At 36.1% G+C, this 24,368-nt stretch overlaps 1 protein-coding gene and 2 long non-coding RNA genes across 3 annotated transcripts; 1 reads left to right on the top strand and 2 right to left on the bottom strand.

Moving 5' to 3' along the window:
• Nucleotides 1-1,670: 1,670 nt before the first annotated feature.
• On the bottom strand, nucleotides 1,671-2,665 carry LOC136839720 (uncharacterized). Its single transcript, XR_010853437.1, has 3 exons — nucleotides 2,539-2,665; nucleotides 2,144-2,410; nucleotides 1,671-1,949 (listed from the first exon to the last, which is right to left on the bottom strand). It is a non-coding gene; the product is annotated as an uncharacterized lncRNA (long non-coding RNA).
• A 1,291-nt stretch (nucleotides 2,666-3,956) lies between these two features.
• On the top strand, nucleotides 3,957-5,321 carry LOC136839157 (uncharacterized). The gene is made up of 3 exons (XR_010853228.1): nucleotides 3,957-4,089; nucleotides 4,426-4,692; nucleotides 5,075-5,321. It is a non-coding gene; the product is annotated as an uncharacterized lncRNA (long non-coding RNA).
• Nucleotides 5,322-8,747: 3,426 nt separating this feature from the next.
• Nucleotides 8,748-19,293, bottom strand: LOC136839158 (MAPK regulated corepressor interacting protein 2-like). The gene is made up of 6 exons (XM_067104836.1): nucleotides 18,713-19,293; nucleotides 18,312-18,465; nucleotides 11,864-11,985; nucleotides 10,225-10,284; nucleotides 9,464-9,514; nucleotides 8,748-9,088 (listed from the first exon to the last, which is right to left on the bottom strand). The coding sequence occupies exons 1-6, from the start codon at nucleotides 18,765-18,767 to the stop codon at nucleotides 9,021-9,023; spliced, it is 510 nt and encodes a 169-aa protein (XP_066960937.1). The 5' UTR covers nucleotides 18,768-19,293; the 3' UTR covers nucleotides 8,748-9,020.
• Between the last annotated feature and the right edge of the window lie 5,075 nt (nucleotides 19,294-24,368).

Below are 24,368 nucleotides of genomic sequence, written 5' to 3' on the forward strand. Positions count from 1 at the left end.
TAAAATATTAAATGCAACAGATATATAGCAAAGACGACAGGGCCAGGAAGTAAACTCTACGGGAACAACACTCCATTTTAACTCTAACTGGCATCGATAGCCCGAGTTGCATAAAGAACTCAGATTATGATTCCTTAATCCCCTTCTTAAAGACACTGAGTTTTAATGTCTCTAGTTATTTCCTGTTTGTTAAGCGGAGGGGATTTCGAATGACGAAAGTAAATGTGATAAGAAGTTTGTGGTGTGTGTGTGTGTGTGTATGTGTGTGTGTTCATGGATCTTCGTTTACTTATGACGAACGCAATCTTTTCCATTTGCTGAGCATTAATGATAGACATTGTTTTACATTCCCTAACATCTTGGTGTAGCGGGACGATATTTAACATAGGATGAGTTTGAAAGGATCATGTCTGCTCACATCCTGACCCAAAACAAAACATTTTTCTCGTTCTTAGGAAAACGAATTTATTACCCGGCCGCGATTAAGACCAAAAGTCCATGTCATCACTAAACACTAAGAAGCCCACGTTGCTCTCCGCAGTACAATGTTATAATGAAAATGCATAACAGTCCTTATATCCCCCTGGATTAGTATTGTCAAGTAATTTAGCCCCTATCACTTATATTACATTAAAAATGAACCATTTATATTCCTCTGGATTATCGTTATCAAGAGGTTTCGCCATTTTTATCAGTACCAAACTGGACATATACATCGGTATTAAGAATTTTTTATACAGTTTGGAATCGTAAGTTGATGACTCATCGCCGCATGTGCTTCATGAAAAATTCTTAATACCGACACATATGTTCAGTTTAGTATTGATAAAAATAGCGAGACCTCTTGAAATAGACTAATTTTTCTATATAATTTTTATATACTTTTTTATATAATTGCCTCAGTATTGTGAACGTTCATCTAATCAGTTTCTTTGCGAATTAATAGACTCATATTCTAAATAAAATTTCAACGCTGTCTTAATCGTTAGTCATACACTCAAAATCGGTCACCGAACTGAACAAACGATGTCATTGGTGTGATAGATTATTGCCAATATTAATAAGACTAGTTTTATGGATTCTCTGGTACTTAATGCATATAAGACAGAAATGTAAATACTTTTATCGCCCAGTCCGGTTTTGTTATGCGGACTTTTTCAGGTAGTTGTATAGGAAGATCTGTTTGTATAAGGTTAGTTATGTGAAATTTTACCTCTTAACCGAATTTATTAAGAAACATCGTGAAGAAATCACCCGTCCGTAAAGATGAAACGATACATTTTTGGGCAAGAAAGAAAAATTATAGAAAAGGGAAAGGTATAATTCAAGTTAAAAAATGAACTTCGAAAGTACACAGTTCCAGTTGTTTTCATATTATTGAATTAGATACATTGAAAAATACGCACAAGAGTAAAGATGCATTAAATAGAAATTCTCTTACACAAAACCAGTCACCGCTCATGTTAGATATTCCGCTTGACTTCTACGTTATAATTGTACATAACATAATTCTTTACATCCTTAACTGGCACATTTTTACTCATTTCAGTATACCTATGAAAATGAGTAAGGTTAGTTTCGGCCACTGGAAAAGATTATCAAGGAGTTAGGCATGAAGTATCGAACTAAATTCCCTATAAAAGGAATGAGACTAATAATATAAACCTCACTAAATTCTGACACATTTATTGGGAACAAGGTTTGCATGCATACCAACATTATTAAAGAACAGGAAGATATTACTTTGTAAACTACATGTGAATACATACAATAGAGAAGGACAACCTCTCTTGACAACGAAAGTCTTTACAATGAATAAAGCTTTTGATGGCAATTGGATGTCAGGGTATCTCATGTTCTTCTCACGAAATCCAGCACTCCTTAAAGTGAGCCGTTACAAAGATTTGAACTCGAATTAATCATGGTCTTGGTCTGTCGCCACAATCAACCTGTAAAGTAAATAAAGAGAGTCAGTAATAGTCCACTGAAGATGGAAATAATATTTCTCTAGAGACCCCTGTGACATAAGTTTAAAAATATTGTTCAAAAAAGATGAGAGAGAGAGAGAGAGAGAGAGAGAGAGAGAGAGAGAGAGAGAGAGAGAGAGAGAGAGAGAGAGAGAGAGAGAGAGAGAGAGACTCACACTGGCAGCCCAGTCGCAGGCGTGCTCATCTTCGTTCCAGAGTAGGCCAGGGATACAAGAGACTTCCCAAGCAATGGCCTCCCTGCCACACTCACAGAATTTCGAGCAGTCATTTGGATGAGAGAAATAAACAGGGAATAGCCCCTGGGGATAGGGACAGCCCTTAGAGACTTCGCCAGGACATGCGACAAGTGGATCAGCATACGCAACCTTGGAGCATGTGCACAAAGTGAGCAACGCGATGACAGCCACGAATGGGGTCCTCATCTGGAAGATGGGAGATTCATTAAAAGGAGAAAGATCTTTATATATAGTTTTGTGTATTCTGCAACTGCTTGCAATGCCGATTTACATAGAGAAATGACTAAAAAATAAACGCAAATTTGTTTACAAACCTTCCTGTCAACTGGGAGTCACTAGTCGGCGAGACAATCGTTGCCAATGGCGAATCAATTTACAACTGACGATTCATTTCCCATATCCAAGTGTATATATACCCATACAATATTCCATGCCAAGCGATATGGCCGTATGGGTGTTATGACATCATGATTACCAAGAAAAATAATGACGCAACCATTGTATGGGTTCAAAGGTGACGTCAGAGCCAAGGACCAAAGAAAAGTTAGAGCAATGGAAGATAAGGGAACGTAGTCACGTGGATAAGACCATTTCAGGTATTTCCGAACAACTAAAGCCTTTAATCTGATAAATCTGGAACACATACAGAACCAAGGTATGACGATGTGACGAAATCCAGGTTTCTGAAAATCGTTAGTATGAAGAAGTGTTATGGGGATTATTACACTCATTTGCAAAAGACTTCTTTGAATTCCAGTGAATGAGTGAAAACAGGAATAGATTTATTTAAATTTCTGAGCAACGCGAGTGTTAGAAAAATCAGATTTGAAAAATAAAGCCTCATTCATTCCTCGAGAGTTGCGAACACCTTGGAAATTAGTGTTTTTCTTGCCTAAACAAAAATCTACGCAAAATTCTGATAATATTTGGGTGGCTAACTCTCATATATGATAAAAACTACACTAAGTGGAGTATTTATGATTGTTCCCCGGAGAATAGCACTCATTATAGTGCGACATGATCTCTGTTGGTCATTCCAGAGACGGAATGAACTAAATTAAACTTTGATGAAGTGATATTTCACTTCATTATTTCGGACAAATAAATCTTTTTCCCTTTTCATTTTAAACAACAACAACAACAAAAAAAAGGAATTGTTGAAGATATAACAATCTGTATTGAAAACAAAGGGTCCTAGTTTCCAGAAGAATAATAGTAAAAGAGTAATTGAAGAATTTAGCTTGAAAAGAAAACATGAATTATAAAGGATTCCATTATTCTTTCCTTCATCATTCTTTATCGTCTTAATATAAAATGTGTTTCATTCTGCCTTCAAAACGGGATAACAAATCGAAATGTATTACTCCAGTACCTTCATTTCATTTTGTTGCATAAGATTCTTCATTCTTTGAAACATGTATTTAGATTTGTATCCACCATGGGTATGAAGATTTCTTGTTATTGTGTATTGTCTTGAACTGGGCTAAACATCAAATTCTGCTCACCCCCGCAATCCTTAGCTAATTCAGTGTCACAGTTTTATAGTGTTATTGCATTTCGTTATCTCATAGGATCAAATTCAGTTCTCGCGTCATTGAAAAACTTTTTGATCTGATAGTTGCAATGATATTTACATTCTGAAGAAAAAAAATATTACGTTTCATTTCTTTATCAGGCGAGCATATCATTCAAACGAGCGATTAAAGGCTTTAGCTCGTCCCAGGAGGACATACCCTTCCCCCTCAATAACTGGGACCTAAGTAAAGGTATAAATAGGGAATTCGTTAGTGAGAGTGTATACTTGAGACTCCGTACTCACGAACAGATCATCGTACAGTACACAGCTGTTTTAACTGTTGTAGAAGGTGAGCTACGGTGATTTGACAATCAGAATATGATCGTGGTAAAAAAAAAAAAACTCCTGCTGTCGCAGGGGACCTGAAAACTTTTATGGAAAATCATTGAAATTTCCATTCATGAAACATCTGAACAAATCTGCACGTTAACTATGTCTGTCAGCTTTTCTTAAACGTTAGCATCAACAGCTAAAATAAGGTTGCTGTACAGAAGCTACCATTATTTCCTCATGAACTAGGGAATATCGTTTACTTCTATCTAAGTTCGAGTTAGGCTGTTTATTCACATATATTTTCGATTACTTTCTCATGGATGTGCTTTCTCCTTTTTTTTTCTTTTTGCAGATGAAGGCCTTCGTACTAGCTGTAATTCTTTCTGTTACCTTGTGCGCATGCTCAAAGGGCGCCTACTCTAATACACTGGTCGCATGTCCCAGTGAGGTCTCTAAGGGTTGCCCTGTTCCTCAAGGTGACTTTCCCGTTTACTTCTCTCATCCAGAGGACTGTTCCAAGTTCTGCGAGTGTGGCATGGAGGGCATTGCTTGGTCAGTCTCCTGCTCGCCCGGACTCCTGTGGAACGACAAGGTGCAGGCCTGCGACTGGGCTGTCAATGTAAGTTTTCCTCTTTGTTTGTGAGTGTGAGCATAGCCATTATTGTAGCTGGAACATTATTATAGTTTTTCAGTTGTTTGTAATTGCATAACATGTAACTCTGTAGCCTTTGGATTGTAAATTTGTATCCTTTTTTAAAAATTTTCTTTAAACATATTTTTCATAATCTAATTGTGTCTTACCAAAATTTCGGGGGACATATAGCCAAGCCCCCATCTGTTACACCCTATAGCCACACCCTTGTCTGTTTGTCTGCCTCTCGTACTATATACATAGTTCGCATGATGGTGTTACTGGTTTCAAAAATGACATTCATCTCTGTAGAAATTTAGTCTGTCGAAACATTTAGAACGATCTTCATTCGTGTTTTTCTTCTTCTTAGGTCCAGTGTGGCGACAGGCCCAGACCTTAGAGTCAGGACACCCTGTGATCAGTAATGACTTCTCCACTCGAAGAGGATATTTACCTAGACTTAAAATTTCTTTTCAGAATCTGAAGTAGAGCTGTAACAAAACTTTTTCTACTTTCCAGCCTCTTCTTATATCAAACCAAAAATATGTACATTCAAAATAATCCATTTTACAGTCTTTGATAAATTCTAGTGTTCAATAAAATGAATTAGATCTGAACTCTTGTCTTTTATTTCATTTGAAGATAATATTTTATCAGCCAAACATTATGGAAGAATGGAAGAAGTGGAGAACTAACTCTTTCAGGAAGTATGGATGCTGAAAAAAAGATAGGGAGCACTAAATGGGTGAGGAACTGTAGAGATATTCTATAAATTTACTATGTAAATTAAAACAAATAAATAATTAGTTACAATAGTGCCAAGAAAGGATTAGAAGTTCAAAGACTTATAATAATAGTTCACAGTGGTCAGCTTTCAATTGATTCAAGTAGTATATTTATCAAAACGTGTGACAGCGTTGTCTACCTGATGGAACCTTGACATTGGTCGCAACTGACCTCGTATTGCTCCAATTCCATGGCTGTTCAGTAAATGATGGGTGTCGAATTATAATACAGGAGGTAACACAAATGATAGCCAATTAAAAATCAGAATTGCGATAACGAAAATAGAGCTGGTAATAAATGAGTACACTCTGGGATCAATTTACAAGTATCCTAAGTGTTAATAAGAGAACGGTAGAATCTTTATTGGGAGATCGAGTATTAGATTATTTGGACCTGAACTGGGTAACAGGACCGTAAAGTGTGAAGGGTCAACTCGATACCTTAAATGGTATATAGACTATTGCTTGCCAAGTGCTTTATGAAGAAAAGAAACGTCTGAAAAAAAAATTCTCTAACGATGGCTGAACGAGGAACCCAGATATCTTTCGAAATCCCATTTTCTTATATTTGTTTTGAATTCATAGAAAACGATAAAACCGATTATAATGGGATACACTACTAATTTTACTCGTGGACTTTTATAGTTGTCTCTCTCTGCAATGATGGGTGTCGAATTATAACACTAGAAATAACTCAAATAATTATAAGATAGTCAATTAAAAATCAAAATTATGATAACAAAAATCGAACTGGTAATAAATGAATGAACTCTGGGATTAGTTTATTAAAAATATTCGAAGTATTAATAAAGTGAGAGCAATAGGTTCTTTACTGGAGCTCAAGTATTGGATTCTTTGGACCTGAACTAGGTAGTAGGACCGCATCGCGTGAAGGGGGAACTCAAGATCTTAAATATTATATAGAGTAATACTTTATGATAAGAAAGAAATGTCTAAAAAAAGAAAAGATTGCTGTAATGATAACTGTACGGGAAAGCAAGATATCTTCTGGAATCCCATGTTCTTATACTAGATTAAAAAACATAGGAAACAATGAAGCCTATTTTAATGGAAAACTCTACTAACTTAATATATGTAGGCTACTTTTAAAATTAAATTCTCTCTTAACAACAGACATTGTTCGCAACTAAAACGTTGCAATGAATTAGCAATAACAATAAAGGCTAGAAGGGTTCATAATAATTTTACTATATGAAGGCTTACACTCAGTCACCTGAAAGGGAATTTACTGATGAAAACAAGACCTTCTTGGGACATGGCAAAAAAAGGATAACTCGATCACACCTGATTGTGAAATTTGTAATTCCTATTAAATTTTCAACTTATCCAAAGCTGTGAATTTCTGCTTGTTATATTCATTCTCTCCGTTGTGGAAACCAGTTCCTTCATCAAAGACCTGAATTGCAAACTCCAAAAACGTCAGGGATGCTATGATTTATAGGTTTAACCAATTCAGCTGATACAGTGGGAGTTCACTTGGCCGTCTAAGCATGTCAGTCTTAGATAACAAAAATATGCATGTACATTCATTCCTGTGTGAAATTGGTTTCTACCTAAAATCCCTCGCATTCTAGTGGAAATCTGACTTCAAAGAGGTGGTGGGGAACTTCGCTGGGAAGCTATTGGCCTAATGAATATATGGAGCTTAGTGGGGATGAGAGAACATGATGTTTTCTCAAAAACTACTGAGGATGAATAATTAACTTACACAAAAATTACTTAATTGCTTAGTGTTATAGAAAAGGATGAGATAAAGTGGGCATCATTGTCAAAATGTCCTGCCCATGTCTTCATAAATGTTTATATTGTACTTTGACTTTTTCCTTTATGGGGTTAGATGTGAAATGAGTTTTCTCCACTCTCCTGTGCTCCATCTGCCCAAACTACAATCAGGTCTAGGTGTTCATCCTCCTCATGTTCCTATGATGTTCTTGGCATTTCTACAGGTCTTCCTGTTACTTGTGTATCCTGAGATGTCTAATTTCCCCAGACACCAAAACATTTCCCTTTCCTTCCCACTGTTCTCTGCCTATGAAAGTTAAGATTTTGTAATAACATCTTTTCAAATTTGTTTTCCTTGTCAGTACTTATGTTTCTGTTGTGTTAATTCCAGGGATTATGCAAGTCATATCTTTGCTTTCTTTACCAATGGGTCATTAGTATTCACCATTAGCTTAATTCTCCCTCCCATTTCATGTGTGCTCTAGCTACTCTTCTTCCTGCCCTTTCAACTTCTGCTTAACAGTCCATGGTCTACGAGGTACTACAAATTTTTTACTTTCAAGACTTGCCATTCTATCACATGGAAGGTTCTCCACTTTCCAAAAATCTTGTACTGTACTTCATGCTTATTTTGTAATCCTGAACATTAGTTATATCCAGTACATAAGATAGAGTTCAAGCTCCTGCCTTTCCCATGACACCCATGTGGTTACTTCATTAACTAACTTTTTTTCATTTTCAGTCACCATAAGCATAGTTTTGCTTACATTGATTTTCCCTCCTTTCCTCTCCATTCCATCTCTTAATACATCCTACACTTGGGTCCTCAAACTCTGCTGTTAACACTGTTATCTACATATGGCAACCAAAAGGTCCACTTTTCACCTTTCTCCAATATCATGATAAATAGTAAATGACAAACAACTTTTACCACACATCCTTCAAATACACCTGTCACTATCTGTATTTTACATCGTTATAGCAAAATGACATCATTTGCTGGATATATCTACGACACAACTCTTATTGTACATATATATATTTAACAATTCTCATCTATTTAGTTATATTTTCTCTTAGCTCTTTTGTCCTTTTTGTCTCGAGGTCCCAAAAGAAACCCGAGCACGTTATAAAAATTTGCCTTACAGTAAGCAATGAACCCAAAGGAGAGTTCTGCTTTTTGTGCATCTTGATGACACTAATGACTGTACCATTGCTACCAAGCTGTGACCCATCAGTTGCAGCTGCAGTAACTTCAGGCATTCACCTTCACATTATTTCCCCCTACTTATTTCTCACATAGGTGTCCTGCTCCAGTTTCCCCCGTCTCACCAAGCACAAACACTTCAGGTAACCCCTTTGAGAGTCTCTGTGGTCTCAGTTGTAACATAAACTGAAACCTTGCAGCAGCAGCAACAAATTAAGCAGAAGCAAAACTATAGTTTGACAAAAGAGATCATTAATAGAACTAATAGAATTAAACAGGCTTACACTGAGGAACAATAAAACACATGATACAGCAAAATGCTTATTATTTCTTTCAGGGGAGGGAGGGTGCTTGCCGTAAAAAAAGGAGGTTACCATCCAAATTACTATATATACTGTATATATTCAATATGTCTTCAGGATATCTGAAAAGAGGGTTTCCCTTAGAGATTCCAATAAAAATAAATTGTACTTAACAACATGTTTCCTAAACATATGTACTGTATACACTTACATAGAGCCATACAAAAACTTGTACATTACAAGTTGTCTAAATACATGTACAGAAATACTTTTGTTTTATTAAGACTGGGTTAGTTTTTGGTACAGTCTCTTCCCCCACCATGCATCTAAGTCGAATGGCTTGAAATCTGCAAACAGAGAGGAAAACCTTTGTTGTTACAAATACTCCATGTTTGATGTATACAGTAACTAATTTTGGTCTTACTATCAATTTTCTCTTTTATTACATGAATAAGTTACACAGAGATAACAATATGATGAATGTTTAGGACATATCAGACCCTTGGATATCTTAACATTTAGCTCAATCACTAACCTCAGACTCATTTTCAGAGCATACAGTATTTGTTACTGATATGCTCAGGGCTTTACCAGTAACTTTAAACCATAAAGCTTAAAATCCCTAGGATCAAAAAAACCTTAATGTTCCCAAAGCAGCATCGTCTAGATTATGGTCAAAATACAAACGTTAAGTATTGACTGTTCTTAATAGCCAAACTTACCCTGTAGAGCAGGATGAACGTGTTTCTCCTGGTAATAGGCAATTCCACCTCCTGGAAAATATGGAAATCTTCAACTCATAGAATGTGAATTTTGACATAAAAAATACTTCCCCATTGTGCTGGTTATCTATAAATTTTTGCTGAAGTAATCTGAAAAGTCAAAAGTAACTTCTATATTCTGCACACATACAGTATAAAGTCCATGCACATCACATTATAGTCAGGACAGCTTATGCTATTGTTTGCAATAGTATATAGTATAAAGTGAAAGTGCTAGGAAGATGTTGTGCATTATGATGACAGTTCGTGTTATTCCACTGTTGTCATAGACTTCCTATGTAGATCTCTGCATTGTTTATTAAATATTTACTGTGTCACTGAATGTTGTCTTGGTAATTTTTAAAAATTTTCTGGAGTGCTTCCTTGTTTTACAAAGTTGTTCTGTACAGAATTTTTTTTTATATTATTCGGACAAGAAAAATGATCTTTTGTAAGACTGTAATTTTATGATCACTAAAATGGTAACACTCATTCACTAGTGTATTTAACCAAATACTTAATTCTTCATTAATATAAACTTTTCAAGTGTTTCAATTTTAATTTAATGTCTTACTTTGCTTGTAACTGGATTTGAATAAATCACGATTATACACTACGTTAACATCATGTAATATCTTCCTTATTTTGAAGAAAATTGGAAGAATAAAGAATGATAAGTTGCATTATAAAACACAAACCTACACCTTGACACAATCACATACCTCTTGAATCATGTCCACTTTGTCTGCTCATTTCTACTTCTTTTACAACGCGACCCCATGCTGCAAAAGAAAGACAATTTTCATAAAAGTTTTGTTAAATGTGCAAAAAATAATTTTTCCTGTATTGATTATCTGGGTATTTAAGAAAAACACACACTTGAGTCACATGTTAAATCTGTAACTAACTTCAATGTGACGGCATAATGCAATTCAATGACTAAAACAAATAATACCCAAAACCTCACAGAACTGTATTAAAAAACATTAGATACTGCGTTGAAAATACCAATTTGTTACGGACAACAAACAACATTTAGAAATCACATTTGTACAGAGTTCCTTATATTGAAAGTATGAAAATGAACATAAAACTTTCAGACTGCTTACTGATCTAATCCATGTATATTTACAGAAAAACTGAAAATAATGGACACGCAAGAGTCCACCAAACAAAACCAGCTATGCCCAATAAATCCACAGTGAATCAAGGCAAGAAAAACTCAGAAAATCTCAGGTTAATACTTCCAATGAGCCTTATGTATCAGGAAAAAAGTTTCCATGGTACTATTACACTAAAAATTAAGAGAAACAGTGAGCCATATGTAGCAGACTGTAGATAAAACTAATTTGCAATAAAAATAATGATAATCTAACCTTGCAGTGCTCTAAATCCTTGTAATGAAATCAAAGAACTGTCTTTTTATGTATGAGAGGCTGGCTTATCATACAAGGAAGTCTCCGTTCAGATCCGTGGTGATAGCTACTCTGCTGACGTATGCTAAATGGGCAGGAGCAAATTCTTGGCAACTGACAAGAATGTTTGTAATGTGACAAACCATGTACTACAGAAGGGCTGCCAACCCTTCCATCACAGATAAACGGAATACATCAATGGGCTACTTGATTCTGTCAATAATTTCAACTCTAAGCTATATACAATATGAACTGTGGTCTCTGACATAACACTTCATGGCAAATTTTGTAATACTGTACAACACACGGCCAAACCTCTCTCATTCATCAAGAGTTTCCTAATTATCTGATTTAATAATAATAAAAAAAGAGATGAAAGGAACTTACAAGCCCTTCAAGTCTGTGAATACTACTTTCCCTTGACTTACAAAAGAAGCATTTATGATGCACAGAGAAGGTTATTATTTATGTTCTAAGGTTATTGTAAAGGACTCTGCTTCCTGCAACACAACTACAAAAATTTTCTTTTCAGTTTTTAGAGCAAAAGCTAGAGAAAGTTAAGAATTAAACAAATGAGACTAACGAAAAAAAAAAAAACTCAATCATACTCAATAGATGACAAAAGACCTGCCTTTCAAAAGAGAGCAATTCCAATTGTAGGAATGAAAGAGGTTCAAAGATCTCATGTCCAACAGAAGGAAGGAAAAAATATATACTATGTAAAATCAAGACAAAGTTAAGTAAACCATCAGAGAATATGGCAAGATACCCTTAAATTAAGGGTAACTTACAACCGAACACAGACTTGGATACTGTATCTTTATGGGATCGTGACATACCAGAATAGGTGAGGATAACCCATACAGAAAACACAGTCATGTCTGTTTCATTTTCCATAACAAGAAGCCCTACTCAGCTTCTTTATCAATTAAGATAAGGTACTTACATTCATTGAAGAATTTGATAAGCTCTTCATGTTGAGGCGAGATGGTTTCAGGGGATGGGCCCTTGCCATTTGTAGATCGACAGCCTTTATTATTTACTGTCTGAAATACTGGTCGCGGTGAACTATTTGGAAAAAAATAAAAGATGGAAAGTTCTGAAACTGCTTTGTCTGTAACAAATAAAAAATTGCAAAATACAGTGCAATATTTATTCACTGAGATTTTATCATTGGTAAGATCTACAACATAAAAAGACCAAACACCACAAAAATATTCGCTTTGCAAAATATGCTCTAGCATCGTAACTGTAATCAATCGACATTTAATGAAAATGTGAAAATAAATGTTTAAGTCAATGTTAATGTTTCTAAACAAGCCCATATTTCACATACTGTTTTGTCTCCCACTGGCTGTAAAGTAACCAAAATGATATATTGTATACTATCGCCCCCACAATGAATTTTTTTGTTGGATCACTTTAGATATTCAGCATGATTCTTATGATGCAATTCATATATTCTCACAAAAAGTAAATCTAATGGCTGACAAGTGAGGGTGCGGTCAAAAAGGGAAGGACCATAGAAACATCAGCCACAAAAATTACTGCTGCCATATGGCATACCACTGAAAGTGTGCATTGCACTGGGCCCTGTATATGGTACTAAAAGTTCTTTGCCAACATACCTTCTTTGGCTCCAGCTAAATCACTTTCTGTCTCATAAATTGCTTCAATATTCACCTTTCTTTTAATAACAAATCTTTTTGGTGAGCGCTATGAGAAATACGTGACACAGTGATCTGCTTACAGTACTGTGCATCTATAATAATACACTAATGTAATTACAAAAACTAGATTGCACAGCACTATAAACATTCATTTTACAAAAATTATACAAACAGTTGATAACTGATTCATGTGCATTCATTTGTTCATGAAATGTGGAAATTGGAAGCTACTGATTCCATGTGGAAAAAAATATAAATATATATGTATGCATACAGTACTGTTACTACAGTACAGCACTGACTGTACCAGTCAGTGTTGGTAAAAAAAAAATTGAAGGGAAAATAAACCAAAGACACCTTGTAAAAACTACTTTTAGAGCTCAATACATGATTCCATTGAACTTTCTTAACTTTTAAGAATTTTATCATAAATTGTCTTATCTTTTTTATAATTCATGCCATTAACAACTTCTAAAAGGCAATGCAAATAGAAAATATTTTTATGCTATTTACCTTTTATCTTTACAGAAATGTATAATTAGTGCATTATTATCTACCATACAAAAATTACAATTCAATTAAAAATTTGCAGCAAATAAACGTTAAAAAGGAAAATATTGCTGAATTCATGGTGACCATAGTTTTGCACATCACTACCACTTACCAATTAAAAATTAATGGAAAGCTACCATAAATTTCACAACTGTGCAGGCAAATCAACCTTATTTAAATTTCCCCACTTGATTTTCAGTGAAATGCAGGATTATCATTTGAATATGATTTTTCAACTGAAATGTCTTTTGCTCACATAAAACACTTGAGTCTATAAAACGAGGTACAGTATATCTCTTTGATTAGGATTAGATAACACTGCAAGAGATGTTAAAACTGTTGAAATGTAAACTGCGCTGGAAAAAACCACTTTACTTGCACTATTTTTAAAGTATTACTACTGTACTGTATACTGATAATGTAAAGGATTCGGTAATGCAATGTAGAAGTCTTTGAACATCAGTTAGATGAAACAGTCATGCAGGGAGAGAGAGAGAGAGAGAGAGAGAGAGAGAGAGAGAGAGAGAGAGAGAGAGAGAGAGAGAGAGAGAGAGAGAGAGAGAGAGAGAGAGAGAGAGAGAGAAATTACTTTTCTTTCTTTTACCCATAACAACAAGTCACTCCATGTCACACCTCTACTGTTAAAAATATTTATGGTAAAATGCAATAACTTGGCAAGAAATCTTAACTACTGTATATGAATTTGTTTGTTTAAAAGTGAAGTAATAAAATGTTTGGATGATTAAGAGTAATGCCTTCATTTGATTAGAGTAGCTAATAAACAGAAATTACCAGATGGCTTAGCTGCTCTCAGAAGGATTGGCTTTCATCAATGGGTTATGCAAAAATTTTAATAAAAAAAAAAATACCTTGCTTTGTTTCAAGCAGCCCACTTAGGGTAGCTGGTTGATGAGAAATATATGTCTTAGGTCACAGTAAAATCTTTGGATTAGAAAATAATAAAAAAACTAACAAACAATTAAAGTTGCATACAGGCCACAACATACTGTGCTGTATTTACATTTCAATAATCCATAATATACAGTCACCTGATAACCAGCTACAAAAATAAAACAAACCACACAGGTACATATGTAGAAACAGGTGAAGTGCTATCAACACCGTAATCACGACAAACAAAATACTCTTGAAAATAAATACTGATAAGATATGAGAGAGAGAGAGAGAGAGAGAGAGAGAGAGAGAGAGAGAGAGAGAGAGAGAGAGAGAGAGAGAGAGAGAGAGAGAGAGAGAGAGAGAGAGAGAGAGAGTACTAAGCAGCTTTGACCCTACATCTTCAATTTAATAACTTCAATGCACTATGAATATAAGTCTCTCTCTCTCTCTCTCTCTCTCCTACAAATAAAGATTAAGTTCCAAACGTAAATAGCATAGGCTAAATAAACTTCAAGCATCTACAGCCACTTCTGCAAGAATATCTGAAAAAGTGCTGAGCTCACACATTCAAGCTTAACCAACATCATATTCAGCCAGTCAGTCATTAAGTTGTAAAATACAATGAGGTTATAAACCCTCAGCAAAACTTCCAAATTAAGGAACACCTCCTCCCAAAATAATATTAGGTTAGCATATAGAAATGCTCCTGGAATTAGTACTGTATTAATGTCGCAACTACTTGGAGAGTAATGGGATAACAGCCCTGGCCAAACCACAAACCTCTACTAATTGCTCCTGTCAAATTTAAAAAGTACCATATGGCAGAAAAATGTTAACAGGTCACCTTTAGGGGAATGGGGGCAATGGTCCTAAGACCACAATTCCTTCCTCAACATCACAACTTTGTTATTATATAACTACTTTTCTCAGCTGACTGAAGCAACACACACACACACACACACATTCCCAGTTATAGACTAAGGCAATGCATGCTGTAAATAAAGTCTTCCTTAAACTTTAGCTTTTGATCCAGTTGAACAGTTTGTTTATTTAAACTTCCCCCAAAAATATACACAGCATTTAATGGATGGTGATGTGGCAAGAGGAATTACAGGGTGCTGGGTCTTATTTGGCCTTGGTGTGTGTGTGTGTGTGTGTGTGTGTGTGTGTGTGTGTGTGTGTGTGTGTGTGAGAAACCTCTTCCTTGGACATCCCGACCTAATCTGACCTAGAGTGCTGTAAATAGCTGTGACATAACAAGATACTTCTTAATCTATTCTGGGGTGCCAATTAACCTAGCAGGGAAGAAGCCACCTAACCTGACCAAAAGTGCCATAAATTGTAGGACGAAATACAGAAAGTATCTCACTAAAACTTGGAATACTGCACCCTACATATCTGTAACTGCCACCCCACACATATAATCTAACTTCAGGCACCATAAATTTTCAAGAATATAATACAGGTGTGATTCCTAATCAAACGTAGGTTGTCCTACCGTATCTGGTGGTGGTATTGGAATGGGGGGTAATTTGTCTTTGGCAGCCCCTACATAAAAGAATACTGTTACGACTGCACTAGATATAAAAGGAATCATATTATTGGTTGAATCATGAAAATGTTTGAAAAAACATTTTTCATTGCATAAGTATGCAATATGAATACAACTTTTTCACTTTGGTACATAGTAAAAATTGTTTGAAATGCTCAATAAACATATTTACACTTTATCTGGTTATAGTTATAACAGTAATGGTTAATACACTATATACTTATAGGAAATTCCTCACCAACATGGAATTAATTTTAATCATTAAATATATGAAGACTTGCATCACCTTCTTAGTCCTTTGCAGTACAAATACTCTGCGGCTGAAAAAATGGGGGGGGGGACCCAGGGACATGCACCTACTTAGTGATTGCCATATACATACTGTAATAATGTCATTTACCTCTTCCCTTACACTGACTGAATTGGCACACACAATATTCAGTAGGTTCGGCGTATACTCAATTTCTCCGAGATATTTAATGATGTTGCATCCAGTCCCTGAAAGTGTTGCAATCATATGTAGTTGATGGGGCTGGTTGGTATATTTCTCTCTTCTCTTCCACTCTCTCTTGTTGCTGTTTGGCATTAGTTGGTTTTTTATATTTCTCATAATTGTAAGAAGATATTTCGTTGCTTTTACAATGTTGAAAGAGGAAGAGAATGAGAGGTGGAAATGCCACCAAACATCATCACTTCTTAGAGGGCTGTCATACCACTGGAAGATACACCAGCTATCCCCATCAACTGGGCTAAGGAGTTTGCAATGCCTTCGTGACCAGAGACATCTGCATCAACATTTCGTTAAATTCAGCACATTATTCCACCCATTAACTGTAACCCACCTATCTGCTATATTTGCATTTTAATTAAGGTAACTCACTTTCATAACTCTAAGCAGATGACTGCCACAAGGCTAGTTGAAATATCAGAAGAAATAAAACAATCACATAAAAAAACCTTAACGCTAATATACCAACTACAAGCTGATTCAGAGAAGCTTTATAAGATGTTTAGATAAGACCATACATATCAAATGGTGAAGAAACAGTATCATAAAAATACTGCATTTGGAAATGGTTAATGTTACAGCACTGTCCTATTGCAAGACTGACAGAAGGTGGCCTATTTATGAATAAGACTGACATATAAAAGCACATCCAACTGAATTACAACTTGAAAAACCACTCTAGGGTGCTGAGACTTTATTTACAAGCTTGGCCTCATCTAAAATAAACTCGGCTTGGGCTAGGCCAAATTAAGTTAGGCCACCAGCTTTGGTTATGTAAAGTTCTTTAATTAGAATCTTGATTAATCCTACAATGCTATGGTTAAGGTGACATTTCCCTTAAGATCTACTAAAGTTACGTGTACCTGATCACCTTGCTGGTATATAATTTTGACATTTTTGTACTGATTTTTGTTGCTACCTCAGTAATTGAAACATCTTTCCTTCTATGCGATATTCATTGCAAATATATTATTACAGATATACAAAGGATGCAGAAATTATACCAGTTTGTTTACACGTGGCACCATACTCAAGATGGAGCACTTTTTAATATGCCTGAGCAATTCAGTCTAATGTGAAAACTGTGGAATTTTACAATACAGTTGAATTTGTTGGATCAGATTTTTTCCAGGCCTCTTTGTTCTCTGTTTAACCATGTTCCTGTACGGTTCTAGCGCTAATCTATATTTTTTTGGCAAGAAATAAGAACTCAATGTTGTGAAAATACTAATATAAAGTTTCTATTTTGATGATGATGATGATAGGTTGATCTTTTGTGTTTCCTGTAGCTTAACTAGAAGAATGCATGTTGTGTTTGGTTCTATTATGGAGTTTAATACAGGCTCGTGTAATTTTACATGTAGTTGATGACTGGAAATAGCACCAAAATGTGATTTCTTTTTATGGTGTTTGAAATTTCAAATGATTTTATCAGTTACTTTTGTTATATTTAGTCTGTTTTCTCATTCTCCCTTTGAAATTTGGCAAATAATGGTAGAGGTATTATGTAACACTAATCTCGTTGAAAGGGGGTTTGTATCTTTGCATATACCACTTCCATATTTTTTATGTTTCTAGGTCAGTTGGGGTAGGCTTCCTAGGCTAGGTTAGGCTTCAGCCTTCTATTTCATTCTTATGATTTGTGGTTTGGTTGTGTCTATGTGATAACTATTACTACATTCCATTACACTTTCATTTTCCTCCAACCAAATATCATGATTTCATGATGAAAGTCCCCAAAACTGCTAGATATAGGCTAGCCTATAAGATAAACTAACAAAGCATTTTTGGCAGAATAAAGGTAAAAAATAGTTCTAAACACATTAAAAGCTACCATAGAAACCACTTTTCAATTCTCAGGCTAACTCTTTATGGTCAGCTTGTAAAATTTTCCCACTTTGCCTAGGTTCGGGTAAGGAACAACTGCCTACTTCACTACAGCCTAACCTAGGCTACGTTTCTGAATTCTAACCTGCCTAGATGTAGGTTAGGCTACATATAACCACCTACAACGCAAGCTAGTCTAGCCTATCCGTATATTAACCTTGACGTAGCCTAACCTAACGATAATTCAAGTTAGGGAAGGGCGCGAACCAGGAAATAAAACGACCAGACAAGTGAAACCCGAACCCGTGGAGTCCCAAGGTTAACCCCCTGGAGGAACCACCAACGAAAAAAGGGGGTAAACATAAACTCTGTTGCACACATTACTTACGTCATCGTCGCCTCCTGATGGTGGTGGTCTTGTGCTTGCTGGTGGTGGTGGTGGTGGTGGTCTCCCTCTTCGCTATCTACGCTATTGCTACTCTTCCTAGTTAATTCCCGAATCTGATCGAACGTCTCGAGTTTCTGGTTTAGGTGGTTTATATCTGGGGGGCAGAAAAGAGACGTGATTGGCCTCAATTTCGTTGCAATATGTTTTATTTATTTCTCATATGTCACACAGGTCTCACTTTCCCTCCTTTCTTTCCCACTCGTTTGGTAACGCAAGTTAAAAACGCCACTACGGAGGGAAAGCAACTCTCGGCCTTCTCTCCCCCTCTCTTACGCAAACTCCGACATTTTCTACGCTAAAAAATGATGGCCTCTGAAACGCCATTTGCGTCTATCTCTTACCTCTTCTGGTTCTGTTTATGATTCTGCTTGGAGTACCTCGAGAGACGTTGTACATGGTATTGGTGCGCCTGCTTCTCTCTCTTTCTCTCTCTCTCCCTCTCGCTTTCCCTCTTTCTTTCCCTCTCAGTTGCTCTTCTCTTGTTATTGCCCAACAGCTGATCTCACGTTACTGCTGCTGCTGCTGCTGCTGCTTCTGAAGTTTCTTTTACTGTTGCAACCTGCACAGTCTAAGTCTGCTGGTTTACGCTAATAACACGACGGTAAACTTTTCCCACGCCGTTTTTATCAGCGTGTTTGTGTCTCCCTCGTGTGTATCTGGGGGAATTATAACACAAAGTTTGTTTGCGTGTGCACAACAAGGAGATTGTGATCGATGGTAGATTTATATAACGATGGTGAGGCCGGATGGTGGGGATGAGGAGAAGGGCAAGAGGAAAAGGTGATAGGGACAGCAGACGGTTGCTTGCAGGTCTAGTCACAATACACGGTCAAAGTTATAATGGTTCATCAAGGCGACTTGATGGCGCTGCCAGGGCCAGTGGCTGCTGCTGCAGACGATATCTCTTCGTGCGTTCGTGTGTGCGTCGCATAATATTCCGTCTTGCATCATCCTCGTCTGCTTATTCAAGGCCGCTTATGAAAGCCTTAATTTATTGTTTACCGTGCCTCTAAAACTGGGAAATGCAGTACGGGACGCGATCAGGCTTCCTTACGTTTTAGTGTGTTTTTCCACTTTCGAATGGAAATTTCCTCTACAATGGTGGGCACAACTGCTCTGCAATTAACTGTTTCCATATAATCAAATATCTACGTCGGACTTTTCCTAGAAAGCAGTGCGGAAATATGCGCCGTATGCTTAAGAAAATCCAGTTAAGCGACTGTAGGATGAGAGTAAGCGTGTAATTTATACATTTTAAAGATATATGGCCTCTCTTCTTTCACAACAATCTTTGTTTACTTCAGACCGTTTAAATGGGTTACTAAGAAAACCCTTATATTTATTTCTATTGACACTTGACAAGTAATTTAAGTGGGATTAAAAATGAATAAGGCCATAAAATTTTTCCCATAAAATTTCACCATATAACTGCAATTACTTTAAAGACCACAGCACAGGGAAAAAAATCAGAACCCACTCATAAACAATTGGCGTTGTCAAGAATAATAAATCTAGAATATTATTCAACGTAAGAAAACCTAATAGCAATTTATTCTGGACAAGTTTATGATTGACAAATTACCTCTATATATATATATATATATATATATATATATATATATATATATATATATATATATACATACATACATACATACATACATACGTACACACACATCTATAAATATATCTACTGTATATATATTATGTATATTTACACAATATTATATATATATATATATATATATATATATATATATATATATATATATATATATATATATATATATATATAAAACAAGGAGACTTTCGTCAGCTCAAAACCGACAAACATTGAAATAAGACCTTGGAGAGGAGTTTTTATATCTGAACTATTCACCGTAAATGTGAGATAGCTAGCGTTAATTATTAACATTCTAGTTTTCGATAAAGTTGTAATGGATCAGAAAGAAAGCACTTTTTCATGTGAACTGTCACACTTTATTGTTATGGTAGTATATAGTGGTTTTATGGCAGCAAGAACTCCGTCTCTTGGCGTAACTTGTAACAACTCACCATGAATACGCATTTGAGTCGCAGACTCCAATGCTTTTGAATTTAATTTGCATGAATTATGGTGAACTCGGCAAGTCACTTACATAAACGATGAATATTTGAATATCTTTTTGCAACACGTGCCCTGCAAATAATCATACATAAAAGATTCAGGAACATCTGTATAATGTTAGTTCATGTCAACAACTAATTTTTCTTCCAAGGAAGTACATTTTTGTTTATCTCTCAGCGTGAAAGCAGAAGTGCTGTCAAAATTATCTTTGCTTCTTCTTATCATGAAACATATTCTTCTGCATGAACAAAGAACATGTGTGACAGACAAAGTTATTGAGTCATACCCGTTTGTGGCCCATGGACACTGGGAAATGGAATCACTACGAGAGTTAAATGCACAATTTGCACTTTTCGACATCAGCAAGTGGCTTGACAAAATTGGAACATTCTAGGTGTTATTGCAATAAGCCAAGAACGAGGATTTCGAGATTGTTAAGAAATCAAAGGCAACGTAATCACCAACTGGACCAAAGATCTACAATGAGAACTATTTTAGGAGTTGTAAGGTGAAGAAAAACATCGTTGCAGGGGTGGGTAATTCAACCAGCCATGGTTACGGGCGCTGTATGACTCAGTGATCGTAAATGGAATGCATCCCGAGAAAAAGCGTCATAGGTTTAGAAAATGGCGTTTTTGTGTGCTGGGCCATGAACCGTTAACAATTGTGTGAGAAGCTTGACAGTAAAAGCGAACGCTTGCATGAGACGAAAGGACCTGAGAGAATGCAAGCTCTTGATGGGATGTCGGGAATGATAAGGCAGAAAGACATAATATCCAGGTAGAATGAGAATAAAGGTAGGACAGAACTGAGCACAATGTTACGTGCAGGTCCTCAAAGCGGCTAAATTTCTGGATATGTTTTAACACATGGAGCTAATTTTTTCACACATCAGGGAATGAATTAGGCAGTGAATATGGTCTCGTCTTGCTCCTTAGCCATCCCCATTGCAGGAAATGGTTTATTGATAAAAAATAAACAGAAATATATAGAATTAAACTCCTAAAGAAACCTTCTACCATAAATTTTTGTTCTAGGTTTTATTGTAAGCATAGAATGGTATATCTGGTACTTGTCTGTCATTGCCTTTACATAATTATAAGTAGTATGTCTGATAAATATTTTGTCCAAATATTGAACAAACACAATGCATAATCTCTTTTGTAGCAAATTACTGGTACAAAATGTTTGATTGCATTAGTCCATTATATCCAATGAATGACTGAAGATATTATTGTTGTAAGTCATGTCTTTCGTTTAGGATACCTGATAATTTTTAATGTAAGAAAAACCCCTTTTCATGATTATCGTTAATATTCCAAATGATTACCCAGACTCTGAAAGACAGGTTATTTCATCCTCACGGAATTCAGCTTACTTGAGACCTTCAGTTAAAAAACTCGCTAACTGACTGATTAGTTTACTCAGCCGGTGGGACAACAGCAACAGGACGTCGACGCCAAATGCCCTTGCTAGTGCCATGGAGTGCCAAGTCGTCATGTGCCTCAAACCTGTCGAGCAGGGCATTAGGTATTCAAGCGATCGAGTGCCACTTTACACATGGCGACAACGAACCTCCTCAGACCTGTAACTACAGCTTGAGCATTGTTCTTTCAACATCTGTTTTGTTGCACCAGAATTAGCATTTGTAGTCACGTATCCGCATTTGGTATGTTTTGCTTGTTTTTTTTTTTATTTATTGTTTTTTGCCATTTTCTAACCAGTAAGTCAAAATTTATGATTCTTCCTTTGCTAAAATGTGAGTATTACGAACATTTCTTTTTCTTGGTGTACTTTTCAGTTCTGCTAATTTTCTTTTCTCGTCAAGTAGCTGTTAATTCATCTTGGCTCACCATTTGAACTTCAATTCTGTTGCAATTTGATATGTAAGTATTGTGAAGTTTAGTTCCAACAAGTTTCCATTCGAAGTCTTTTAGCCTGTTTGTTTCTTCTTTTTGACCTAAGTTTGTAGTAGTAGTAGTAGTAGTAGTAGTAGTAGTAGTAGTAGTAGTAGTAGGGGTTGGTTTTGCATTTGCATGCAGTAACTCTTGGGTGCCGTTCATTTCGTAGAAGGGCGTTAGAACGGCCCCTCTGTGGGCACAGATTGAAAAACTACAGTGGGTCCAGGGATCATCCTATCTTAATGAGAAGAAGGAAGATATAATGTGCATGTGAGAGATGTCTTTGGAGCAGAAGCAGATGAGAAAAATGAAAAGAAGTAGAAGTGGTTTATATTTTAATTAAGCCACTCATGAAAGAGGCTGCTGGCCGTGTTTCCTATCCTTACGATGTATTTGTGTTATTTTAATCGTTTCAATACTCCTTACCACTTTGTCCGATATATTCTTTGTGACGGTGAGCACATAAATACATTCCTTTATCTGTGCAGGTGAATGTCATCGCTGGTGTGTTCTTGGTTGTGTTCATTTTAAAGGATGAATACGGAAAAATATTAAATATTCCATTCGTAAGCACAAACCATTTGAAAGAGTTTTAAATAGAAGGTGACTGAAATTGAAAACATCACTGGTCACACCTTAAAAAGTATTTTGAAAGGCCCTCTTCTATAAAATGAGATGGATGCTGCAACACAGACGAAGTAGCGAGAATCTTCCTGAGTTCAGTTTCAAGGAGAACAGGGCAACTGGTCCGCAGTGCCCGTAAAAAAAAAAAGCAAAAACCACCAGTTTGGTTGAAGGTTGATGACTTCAATAAAAATGGACGCACGCATTCTCACTCGAAGGCTTTCTATATACAGTCAAATTGGACTTTCTCTTCGTCTTCGAAACTACTGTAATACATCTGAGAACCTGTTTTCTAAGTCAACCTGTTTTATACTCTTGTCTTTAATAAAAATTTGATAGAAGGGACCAAGGCGCTTAATATTGTCCAAAACACGTTTTTCATCTTAATGAATAAACCATGCACAGAATATGTAGTCTACGAAACTAACTCACAGGATACTAGCAGGCAGTATCCTGGGCAGGATCGTCGCAAAAAGCTCCGTGTACTTGACATTTAATAAGGAGACAGGGGGACTGCCCACGTACATACCAGATTTTCGTTCATAGAAGCCTCTTTTGTAAGTAAACCTACAGCAGTGGTCTTTTTTGAGTGATGGCACCCTAACTAATGTAATCATTACCGTGGCACCCCTTCTTCACCATCCCACCATATCGCGTGAATTAACTTTTTATTTAATGATAAAATTATTTTCCATACTACATATATATATATATATATATATATATATATATATATATATATATATATATATATATATATATATATATATATATATATATATATGTGTGTGTGTGTGTGTGCGTGTGCGCGTGTGTGTGTGAACGTATTGGAGTATACACACTGATAATAATTATATGAAGACTTCTGCAAACCTTGTTTTTTTTGCAAATGTTCACTGAGATGATCTAGCCAAGACAAAACTCATGACAATCTTGCGGCACCCCTAGGCACTGTCTGTGGCACCCCAAGGTGCCACGGCACCCAGTTTGAGAACCACTGACCTACAGTCTCAAGAAAGTGTATAGCGCCACGCAGAGGTTCGTAAGGTGTCTGGATGAAGGAAGGGTTCTGAAAGAATGAGCAGGAAATCATTTTTCCAATGTATAAAGGTAAAGGTGACAAACGCGACTGTAAGGATTATTAAAGTCCTCCTGGGCGTCTCTAGGCTCATAGGGCAGGCCCTGATCTCCTGTTTCTTAGGCCGACAGCCAGTGGAAGGATTATACAGGCATAATATTAAGTGGTATTCCAGACTTTAACACGCTCTCCCAGATGGTTATAGAGGTTTGGACTTATATAAAATAGCTACCTGTTCAGTGGCAGATGAGATACTTCAGCCTTCTGGTTATCAGTTATAAAAGATT

This window comes from Macrobrachium rosenbergii, chromosome 6, assembly GCF_040412425.1.
Source record: "Macrobrachium rosenbergii isolate ZJJX-2024 chromosome 6, ASM4041242v1, whole genome shotgun sequence".
Taxonomy (NCBI): Eukaryota; Metazoa; Arthropoda; class Malacostraca; order Decapoda; family Palaemonidae; genus Macrobrachium; species Macrobrachium rosenbergii.

What these genes read in the sequence shown, in the direction of transcription:
- LOC136839158 (XM_067104836.1), bottom strand. Translation starts at nt 18,767, where the DNA reads ATGTACAACGTCTCTCGAGGTACTCCAAGCAGAATCATAAACAGAACC. An exon ending in TATCAAATTCTTCAATGAAT is followed by an intron (nt 10,285 to 11,863) that starts GTAAGTACCTTA and finishes TTTCTTTTGCAG; the next exon opens with CATGGGGTCGCGTTGTAAAA. An exon ending in CGTTCATCCTGCTCTACAGG is followed by an intron (nt 9,089 to 9,463) that starts GTAAGTTTGGCT and finishes CTCTGTTTGCAG; the next exon opens with ATTTCAAGCCATTCGACTTA.